General features: G+C 44.3%; 1 protein-coding gene across 1 annotated transcript; it reads right to left on the minus strand.

Annotated features, from left to right (window-relative positions):
- Nucleotides 1-7,678: 7,678 nt before the first annotated feature.
- Nucleotides 7,679-9,984, minus strand: CCDC70 (coiled-coil domain containing 70). The gene is made up of 2 exons (XM_089476970.1): nucleotides 9,957-9,984; nucleotides 7,679-8,648 (listed from the first exon to the last, which is right to left on the minus strand). The coding sequence occupies exon 2, from the start codon at nucleotides 8,634-8,636 to the stop codon at nucleotides 7,698-7,700; it is 939 nt and encodes a 312-aa protein (XP_089333096.1). The 5' UTR covers nucleotides 8,637-8,648; nucleotides 9,957-9,984; the 3' UTR covers nucleotides 7,679-7,697.
- Between the last annotated feature and the right edge of the window lie 1,283 nt (nucleotides 9,985-11,267).

Genomic DNA, 11,267 nt, shown 5'->3' on the forward strand with positions numbered 1-11,267 from the left:
CAAAGTTATTTTGTGAGGTCACAATGGCATGGTTGCACCCAGAACCTTTAAATCACGTGGAATCTGATTTAATTTGGGCAAAATAAAGAACCCATACAACTCCGCTGCACCAGCAGCTGTCCTGTTTGCAGCACAGTTCAACGTTTTGCTTATGGGCAGGTGCTGAAAGGTTCCCCACCGAGAAGGAGATGGCCTAGTGTTGCACATTATGCTCAACAAATGTGACTATTGGACTTTGATGCCTAAGACAAGAAAGCTGTCTCTTGCCAAAATCTGTACGCACTGTTAAAAATGTGTAATGGACGAGGAAGGGCTGCTATGGCCTGGACTCGTGGTCCATCTTGGGGAAAACCAAGCCAAATTGCAAAATGCTCTCCTTCCCTCTCTTGCTGACAAGGGAATGGTTGCACTGACCAGTATTCAGGTTAGTCTGACAGCTATAATATCATTCCAAATATATGTTTTGAATACACCGGAGTCCTTTTAAATCTGGAGAGCAGGAACAATCGAGCCTGAATGTGAAACTACCAAAACAGAGACCTGCAAGTGCTGCATTTTGAACAACAACAATAATAATAATAATAATTACCGCTCGCCATGCTGAAAACACGAGAAGCACTTGTACCTGTAGCAGGATACAAAGCGCTCCTTCTCCCCCCAACTGCCCGCTTCCATTGAAAAATTACCGCTCTTATTTGTTCTCTGTACCAACCTACCATTTTAGCTCCATTTGCACATTTAAGCTCCGTTTGTTTCCTACTTTCCGGAGTTATAATTACCGAGGTTTTTTCCGAAGCTCCCAATTGCAGAGTAGAACATAATAATACTGTATTTGAGAGATGGGGCCAAACAAGCGGCTGCAGAATTTCAGAATCCCAGATAAGGGAGGCTCAACCCGTATTATCTTTTTGCATTTAACTGTGAGTTGAATAACCCCAGCTTTAATAGTATCTCAGGACAAAGTACCAACGGTCAAATGCTGCACCAGTTTTGTTTGGATCAAACGGTCCACATCCTTAGAGTAGATGAGAGTGCTGCAAAATCCAATCCCTCCCCTCCACCTTGTTGCAAATGTGCGACTCTTATTTTTCGTACAAACTCCAACCGTTTGGTAGATTGGATTTGCATATGGCTGACCTACAGTCTGTTGTCTCTGGGGGCCCCAAGACCTACTGCGTTCTCCTCCTTGAGATTAAACAAAGAATAATTAAAATTAATAAACTTGGGAAAGAGCAACACAGAATCTACGGAGAGGGAATGAAATTCATTAAAGCCACTCGAATCCTCCCTCGGCCCTTCCATCGCATTCCTCTCTGAAAAACGCCAATTAAAGATAATAAGTCCAGAAATGCGCAAACTGCAAAATCTCTCTTATTACTATAGGGACCAATGTGCTCTGTCCGACTTTGGAAAAGTTGATTTGGGTCTGTTTTAAAAAAGAAAGCAGAAGGACCACAGCGCATTGGGAAAGAGAAGGGCTAAACCCATGACTGGCACAGACGCCAGAAACAATGGCATCTGAACGAATGGGATTGAAACAACAGCACCATAACAGTGTAGTGTGATGTCGCCCTTAGTTTTCGTGACTGTTCTTCTTCACTTTGCCAACCCCCCCACCCCCCCTTTAAAGCCTCCTATGCTCTGGACCACCCAGGCTTCCAATAGTAATGGTTTTGGGCCTAAATCCTGTTGTTACTCCTGACCAGAGTAGACCCATTGGGTCAATGAAAACTACCTACAGGTTGATTCAGCGTTCAGCAATTGGTGGAAGAGGCCTGTTCTAGTTGGGATGCCAGTGTTTGTGTGTAAAATTTTCAAGGAAGGAAGAACTGGAGAAAGGGAGAAAAAGGAAATCAGGAAGGAAGGACTGGAGAAAGGAAGGACCAGGAAGGAAGGAAGGAAGGAAGGAAGGAAGGAAGGGCTGGAAAAAGGAAGGAAAAGGAAGGAAGGAACAAAGGAAGGAACAAAGGAAATCAGGGCAGAAGGATTGGAGAAAGGAAGGACCAGGAAAGAAGGAAGGAAGGAAGGAAGGAAGGAAGGAAGGAAGGAACAAAGGAAATCAGGAAGGAAGGACTGGCAAAAGTAAGGAAAAGGAAGGACATTTCAAGAGGACAGTTCAGAAAAACAGAGGTGCCCTTTGGATAACTCGGAACGTAATAAAAAAGAAACCAAAAGGAGACTTGGCCAAGCTCTAGACATCACTGCTGTCTGGTGTCCATCATCCTTAACATAAACCTTAATGGAAAAGTCTGCTGATCCAGCATGAATGGAGAAAACCATTGCATTTTTAATTGCCATGTTGCTTTCCAAATGGACAGCAATTCTTTCAAAATGGTTTTATAATTTGGCTGGGAAGAGGCAAAGCCCTTGAGATGCCCTCAAGAACATACGTATTTGTCAGCGAGGAAGACTAGAGATGGGAGAATCCCCTTGACTTATTTCCTCCCACCAACCAAAATATATTTGTGTGTGTGTGTGTGTGTGTGTGTGTGTATTAAAAATACACTTTTTAGTCATATACTCTTTGCAAACATACGTGTAATTTTATTTAATTTCGTCCTTTGTTGGACAGCATCAGAAACCTTGGAAATGCATAGATGAAAAGCGTTTCATCCTAGTGCCAGGCGTGATAGAACTGAGATTTCCATAGAGACGTGTGGAGCCAACATGTCCAAATAACAATAATGTGGGTAATAATAATAATAATAATAATAATAATAATAATTTCGGCCAGACTGACCCTCCCATTCATTGATGTAGATCGCCCCCCATTTGCCCCAAATGTCTCTAAAATGCTATTTTAAATTTTACCTCTTTTAAATTAACTTTAATTTGTATTTATGATGTTGATTATTTTAGTTAAGGTAAGGGATAAGGGGATATGTAATTTTTAGTTGTGTACATGTCATGTATCGTTTATGTGTTTTCTTGTAACCCGCCTTGATCCTTTTGGAAAGGCGGGATATAAATAAATCTATTATTATTATTATTATTATTATTATTATCATTATTATTATTATGTGCCTTCAAGTCGTTTCCAATAAGGTGACCCTATCGTGGGGTTTTCTTGGCAAGTGTCTTTAGAGGGGCTTTGCCATTGCCGACCTCTGAGGCTGAGAGAGTGTGCATGACTTTAATTGGAAATCACTTTCATCACCTTGACTTTGCAAGACCCTGCTCAGCTCTTGCAAACTCAGGCTAGCCATGGCTTGCTGGACCGAATCGACCCATCCGTAACACGCTCTATGTCCTGGACAAAGAAGACCTCTGGTCACCCTGGACATAGATATCTCCCTGGGTCATTGTGCCATCATTGCTGCTGCTGCTGCCTTCCTTGCTTTGCCAAGAGGAAGCGAAAGAGACCCACCTTGTTCCATGCTGCAGCAATGCTGCTCCGATCCCTCCGCCTGCATTGCAGCTCTGATTTGCATGCGCAGTATATCTGAATACTGATCAGACAACGTCCGGGGATCACTTTTCCATAATAGGCCAAGCACACACATACATACAAAGGCTTTTTAATAACCAGTAGCCTTTCCCCTCCTGTAGGTAAGGGAATTGTTCTCCCTTTTGCATTATGCATTTCCCCACCTTTCATCTTTAAGCAACTGGTTTTACACTAAGTTTGCAAAGGGGAGGAATGCTGGACATTCAGAGGCATGCATCTCTCAGGGTTATAGGTTGCCATCTATTTCTCCCCTGAGGGCAACATGCTCATCTGCATACTTTAATTGGAAATCAGTTCTATTGATCACTGACACACAAATAGACCCGTTTCATGGGTGCCCATATAGATGGCATTACTTTCATCAATACGTAGATGGAAGATGGCCCTTGGTTGGGTGAGGCAACAGTGGAAGAAGAAGAGGTCAGTTTTCGCACATCACAACACACAAATATACACAGCACACCCAGCAGGCCACACAAATGTCCCAAAGCTTTCAGAAAAGCGACTCTCCCATCAAAGTTTGAACAAATCGAACTCCATTCGGAGTAAGGTTATTTTTGTTGCACTGGCTTGACAGATAAAGGCCTGGATGGGATTCTAGATGCAAGAATATTTTGGGCCTTTTGTCCCAAAATGCAGCTCTCTCGACTATTGCACAAAACTTTGTTTCAAAGGTGTTTGTTAGTGTCTTTGGGATTTAAGGCCCGCGGCGCATGGGGCTCAGCAGAGCATTGAATTATCACCTGGGTTACCAAAAGGACTCCTGGCAGGATGATAAATGGAGGTGCGCCGCATAGTGCAGAGTTAGTGTGACACTTGGGACAGTCTCCTACCACACTTCCCCAGAAAGTAACTCACACCGCCTGTCATCGCAAATGTGAGATGCAACCGTTATTTACTGCCTAATTAGAGATTAAAATTTCAACGCGAGATAAATGCCGTACTAATGTAATCTTGCACCTCCCTGGACCCAAAGGGTGCGTCATCTGTCTCTGTGACTAACGGCGTTTTGCGCAGACCTGCTGGGCTTTCGCGAGCGCCTTCCCACCAGCAAACGCGATTAGCTCCTCGGATTCCCTTTGGATACCTGTAGGGCGCCTCATTACCTGTGGCTTGCCTTTCACATCTTTGCATGTTTTCTACGCAGGGAGTAACAAACCATGAAGAATGTCTCTCTGATCCCGTTCTCTGCTAAGAAAACCCAAATCGAAGGCGTGACTTGCTATTTTTGTAGAAGGAGGAGGGAAGACAGAGGCGAGAACATCTCCAAGGTTTTCGGGGCCAGGGAATATCCTATACCTAGGTGCCCATAGAGATGCAAAATTGTAAAGGAAACAGGTATAGGTAGGTAATAATAATAATAGTAATAATAATAATAATAATAATAATAATAATAATAATAATATCACCTAGAGTGACCTACCTCTACCTGTTTCATTTGCAATTTTGCTATTATTATTATTATTATTATTATTATTATTATTATTATTACCCCGCCTCTCCATTAAGGACGAGGCAGCTAACAACATCAAAACATTAAAATACAATAAAATACGTTGTCCCAGGATTTGCCAGCGAGGCTGAGAGCGCGTGATTTGCCCAAGGTGACCCACTGGATCTCCTAATGATCTTCTTTGCAACTCCGTTGAGAAGCCACCATAAGGTTGGATCCACAAAATCCATCCTGTTTTGGTCAGTGCATCATCATCCAGGATGGCTTTATGTTCCTGCTTAGAAAAGAAGGCATCTGCAGCAGCCATGACCCACTTGCACATGTCCTCCAGCATGTCCCCAGGTAAGCAACGCTTTCCCCCAGCCCATGTTTAACACTCGCTGTGCGCATCTGATGCTTACTCCATTACTGTGCTGCTCGCCTCCCTCCCAGCATCTGTTTGCACTTGCAACAGGTGTATTAACTCTGTCACTCAGACCGAGACGAGTGTTAAAAATAGACCGGACATGCACGGTTTCAGAATCTCTTTGACGTTATTGCTAACCGTGTCTCTCCGAAGCTGACCGGACTGCAAATGACTCCGCTTGACCCACACAGCGGCAAATCGGAGGAGCCTTTTTGCAGCAATGCACAGAGGTTTGGAAGTAAACCAGGAGGAACCATAAACGTCCATCTGCCCGGTCATTTTGCCACCCTTTAAAGGGATTTTCACCCCAAACAACATGCCCAAGAGCATGGCATGGCACAGCCATATAAGCCGTAACCTTACACACTTCGTCAGCATCATGCAGCGATTGTTGGACTATGGTCTAATCTGCATTGCGGAAATAATGCACTTTGACACCGCTTTATCTACCATGGCTCAGTGCTATAAAATTATGGGATCTGTAGTTTTGCGAGACATTTAGCCTTCTGTGTCAGAGAGCTCTAGCGCCACAACAAACCACATATCCCAGCATCCCATAGCATTGAGCCAAGTGGTGTCAAAGTGCATTATTTCTGCAATGCAGATAAAGCCTCCAGCTTCATGAGACCTGGGTCCAAAATTCTGCTTAGCCATGGAGAACCATTGGGGGACCATAGGCAAGTCACACTCTCTCAGCTTCAGGGGTAATAATAATAATAATAAATTATTTATACCCCGCCTCTCCATCAGGAGCGAGGCGGTTTACAATAAAACCCAAACAATACAAGTAAGCCATGGCAAACCTCTTCTGACCAAATCTTGCCAATGATAGGCTCCCTTTAGGGCCGCTGTAAGTCAGAAACGACTTGAAGGCACACAACAACCACCATTTCTCACAATCCTAAATCTTATTTCTATGCCCGACTATAGGAGAATCATTAAATAAGTAGCATTGGCCTATATTTTGACTCACCATTCAATGGAAGGATAAATGAATTTAGTTGGGACTAACCAAGAAGCTCCAAGCCTTGGAGGGCTGCAACTTGAAATCACACTCTGCATGGAAGGACCATCACATATCTAACACCGCAAATAACATTTGAACATCCCCCAAAGCGCAACGCTCATCGCTGCAGACTCCAATGTTCACAGACAGGGCTTCTGGAGAACAAGAGCGTTGAAATATCCAATGGCAAATTAAGTGTGTCGCTATGCATGCGAACAGGTTGGCTATTTAATTCCATCTCCTGCTTAGTTTGAAGCAGGCTGAGCTGAACCCATGTTCTCCTTTCTCCTGAGCCAGTCTTCAGATGTTTTCTTTTCTCTCTCTTTGCTTCGATGCTGTGGTCTGGAGATGCAGGTGCGATGAAATGCGCTAACCCAATGTGACACTCAAAGCAGCTGGAAACCAGCAAAGCCTGAACCTGTCTTTTCCTCAAGTGATTTGTCCATTCATCGTCACATCCCTGCCATGACATCGAAGGCGCAGCCTTAGAAGGATGTTCTCTGAGCCCATGAAAAGTGCAGGAGGGAGAAAGAGAAAGGGAAAAAGAAAGAGAAAGGAAAGAGGGAACAAGGGCTGGGCCCTCCATTTCCAGGGATTCTGCATCCATGGATTCAACCATCTGTGGATTGACAATAGTTTGTGAAAATGAAGACCCAAAGGCAAACCTTAATTTTGCCATTTTTTAAAAATGGGACACCATTTTATTGTACCACTGCATTTAATGGGACTTGAGCATCCACAGATTTTGGTATCCCTGGGGGGTCCTGGATCCAAACCCCAGCAGATACTATGGGTCCACTGTAATAATAATAATAATAATAATAATAATAATAATAATAATAATAATACCCTATTGTATTTAATGGGACTTGAGCATCCATGGATTTTGGTATCCATGAAATGTTCTGGAATTAAACCCCAGCAGATACCAAGGGCCCACTGTAGTAGTAGTAGTACTACTACTACTACCACTACTACTACTAATAATAATAACACCCCATTGCATTTAATGGGACTTGAGCGTCCATGGCTCAGTGGTCCGAGAAAGGGGCTTACTTGCCCCATGCCCATTTTAAAGGTGCATAGGCAAATGAATGCCCAGGCCCCTTTCTGCCATTTTAGGCAGGCTAATATTTGGGGAGCAGTGGTGTCGCCCCACTTTGGGTGTCACTTGGTGTGGTCCGCACTCCTTGCACTCACTCAGTGACACTGCTGGCGCTGCGTGCGTGAATCAGTCTCCGGATCCAAAAATCAACACCTTTTTTTTAAGTTCCACCAAGATTTTATTAAGGTCTTGATGTCAAAGGAGACACTGTGTAATGTGTTTGTGATCAGCGCATAGGAGCCTTTCAAGCTTGTGTCGACCAGAAATGAACGTCGCCGTTCACACCGCTTTCATTTCGTCGAAGGGGTCGTCGTGATCTCCGTCGGCCCCGTTCTCTAGTACTTCGACCTCGAACTCATCGGGTAGGTCTTCTGGGAAGCCATTGACCTCTTTCCAAATGGTGTACTTGGCATCCCAGAGGGCTTCGACCATGTCCCACATCCCTGCTTTTTCTTCCTGGAGGTTTTGGTCATTGTCTCTTAAGGCAATGTACTCGTCCCAGAGGGCCATCTTGTCTTTGGATATGGCCATGTCCTCTTCCCAGAAGGTCTTGTCTTTCTTCCAAAAGGCCTTGCACTCCATCCAGAAAGTCTTGTTCTTTTCTAGGACGCTTTCCAGCTTCTCCTGGAGGGACTTGTTCTTCTCTCGCATGCTCTTGTTTTCCTCTTGGAACTCCTTGTTCTTCACCTGGAAGGCTTTGACGGTCTCCCTAAATGATTCGTTCCTTTCCTCTAAGGAGGCGATCTCCTCCTCCGTACCTTTAATCTTCTCCTGAAATGCCTCGATCTTCTCCTGGAAGAGTTTCATCTTGTCCTGGAAGTCCGTCTTCTTGGCGTGGAAGTCCTTGATCTCGGCCATGAAGACCTGGCTTTCCTCCAAGAAGTTCTTGATCTCCGCCATGAAAGCCTGGTTCTTCTCCTTGAAAGTGCAGATCTCTTCCCACAAAGCCTTAACCTTATTGTCTTCACGGAAAGAGTTGATCTCTGCCCTCAGGTTTTTGCTCTTCCCCCAGAATGCCTTAATCGCCTTTTGCAGGACTGTTTTCTCATCTTTCAGGTTGCGTTGCATGATCTCCTTTTGCAAAGTGGAGGGAAGGAAGGGCGCATGGTGCCAGCTGTCCCGCTTATTGGAATTTGGGGTAGGACCGCCAATGCTCTTCTTCTCTGGCGATTCGGCATTGTTCGGTACAAAGAATAAACTTTTCTTCCTGGTCTCCATTGGATCACAGCTCTGAGCGGAGAAAGAAAGGAGAAAGTAACATAAGCAGAGATGTCACTCTTGGCTGGGTTCCTTCTCAAAAGAAGCAACGAACCCTTTTCTCCTTGCAATGAGAACATATTTGAAAGCTACATGGTTTTTCTGAGGATTGTTAGCAATTTGGGTCATATCTGTGCAAAAATCCAAATTTTATGTAGGAGACATTTTCTTTGCAGAAAAAGAAACATTTCCGCTCAGAAACGGTGGCTGAAATTCTACATCATGGTCTATGCTATGCTACTTTACACATCTGTAGCAGCATTGCAAAAATGCACTGAAACCTTGTTAGCGAACTACAAAAAAAGGTGCACCGACTAGCAAGAGCGTTTGGGTGTGCATTGGGCAATACTTCCAATGCTGGATACTGGACACACTTGATGAGCATCAAGGACTTCTGGTGCACATTGGAGACTTGTTGGTGCACATAAGGCACTTCTGATGCCCATTGGGCACTTGAGATGCAAACAATTCCAACAATTCCTAGCCTCCATCTGGATGCTCATTGGGAATGCCTTGATGCACATCGGTGACCATTTCACATCAGGGTTTATGGGGCACCATTCACTCCATAGTGGATGCTCATATGTTCCAGTATCACAGTAGCCCCTTGGTGAATACGGACACTGACAAACTAGTAAATTGTATTTCCTATGCCTATCAGCCCACTTAGCTCTGAATTGGATTCGAAATTGGCACCTGGTGTGGGACCATTGAAAAGTCACACACTCTCAGCCCCAGACAGAGTCACCATAAGTCGGAAATGACTTGAAGGCACACAGCAACAACAACCATAGCTATGGGGAGAGGGAAGCAAAAAATGAGGGCAATGTTCCCCAATAAGAATCCAGTGTCTCCCAAAATAATTTTTATTTAAGTGCCCAAATGTCTAGCATTGCAGAGAGCGACACCAGAGATAAGATGTGGACCTTCACATCTCCAGTGTCTTCTCCTCTACCTTCCCTCTCCCTGGACATATATTCTATGGACAGATGATGGAGAAATAGGTGGGTAACTGTTAGTCAAGATGGCCAGAGATACTGACTCTGGGATCAGGGACAGTATAGTGTGGCTTAGGTTCAACATCAGGAAGAAAAAAGCTTTTGCATTCATGCCCTGCTTCCCATAAAACAAGAGGTTTGTTAGATAGGTCTTTGGCCACATCCAAGCTGTCTAATCTTTTAAGATGATTTATATCCCCCACCCCCAGAAAAAAAGCAAATGAGAAAAACATCAAGGTCTCCAAATCCACAAGGTCCTAGTAAACGTAGGCTACGGACCCACCTGCACCGCCTCCTCCTTCTCCTATGACCAAGACCCCTTTGTTAAGAACTCTGTTTCCAAGGCAGCCAGGGAACATTAACAGAACAAACCCAGAACATCTCCAGGTCGCCAGGTTCTAGCATCAGAACATATATTGTGCAGATGTGGTTCCGTGAAGTTTTTATTTTCCTTCTTAAATGTGAGACTCAGAGGTCTCAAACAACAGTCCCAAGGTGTCACTCCAGGTAATCTTAATCTCCTGGCCTTCGTTTGGATATCTGCAATGAGTATCCTAATAGTTTCTGGAGAATTTGTCTTCCCATCGGTCCAGCTCCTTCTTCCAAAGGGCCATCTCTTCTTTCCACCCGCCCAGCTCTTCTTTCCAAAGGTCTGGCTCTTCTTTCAGTGCCCTCTTGATGGTCTCAAAGAGGTCCACACCCTTCTTCCAAAGGGTCAGGTTTTGCTCCCACAAACCTGCGTTTCTTCCTTTCTTCTTCTTGGAAAACTCCTTCTGTTTTTGGCGGAAAGCCTCCAGCTTTTCTCTTCTGCTCTTGTTTTGCTTCTTTAGGTCCTCCATGGCGTCGCAAAGGGCCTTCTCCTTACTTCTCAAATCTGGAGCATCCTCACGATCCATCGGGTTTTGCAGTTTCCTTCGCTAAACCCAAAGCAGTTCCTAAAGAAAAGTGGAATCTTTTTTCCTTGGCGACACCGTTCTCGGGAGACAAAAGTCAACGCTGACCAAAGCAATCTTCAGAAAGAGACGGGATTATCTGGCATCTTAAAAGCAGAAGGGAGAAAAAACATAAATAATATTAAAGTATCATTTCCTCTATAGAAAAATACAATTTTCGGTGCAAAACGACGACGTGAGAATTTTGTGCAGATTAAGTCCCAAATTGCAATGATTATCATCAGTCCAGGGTTTGTTGCCACACTGCAGAATAAAAGATGCTTTAACTGTCATGGCTCCATCCCATGCAATCCTTGGATTTGTAGTTTGTTGTGGCACCAGAGCTCTCTGACCAAGAAGGTTGGATAGCTCCCAGAACTACACATCCCAGAATTCCATAGCATTGAGCCAAACTGGATTAGTTCTGTAGTGTAGCAGCAGCTTGGGATATGGACCAAGATATGCCACTTCAGGAATGGAGATTCCACCTAAACTCTAACAAGACCTTCCTAATGGTGATAAATGTTCAACATAGGAACAGGTCCTCTCTCAAGATGGTGAACTCTCCTCCATTGAAGGTTTTGAAACAAGTCGGCTGACCCCTGGTCAAGCCCTCTTTAGCCATGGTTCCCTGCACCAGCATTGGGTTGGATTAGATGGCC

The sequence above is a fragment of the Sceloporus occidentalis genome, unplaced genomic scaffold (assembly GCF_023333645.1).
Source record: "Sceloporus occidentalis isolate IW3139 unplaced genomic scaffold, rSceOcc1.0.p SCAF_10, whole genome shotgun sequence".
NCBI lineage: Eukaryota > Metazoa > Chordata > Lepidosauria > Squamata > Phrynosomatidae > Sceloporus > Sceloporus occidentalis.

Excerpts from the sequence above, each read along its gene's own strand:
- CCDC70 (XM_089476970.1), bottom strand. The coding sequence starts at position 8,636 with ATGGAGACCAGGAAGAAAAGTTTATTCTTTGTACCGAACAATGCCGAA.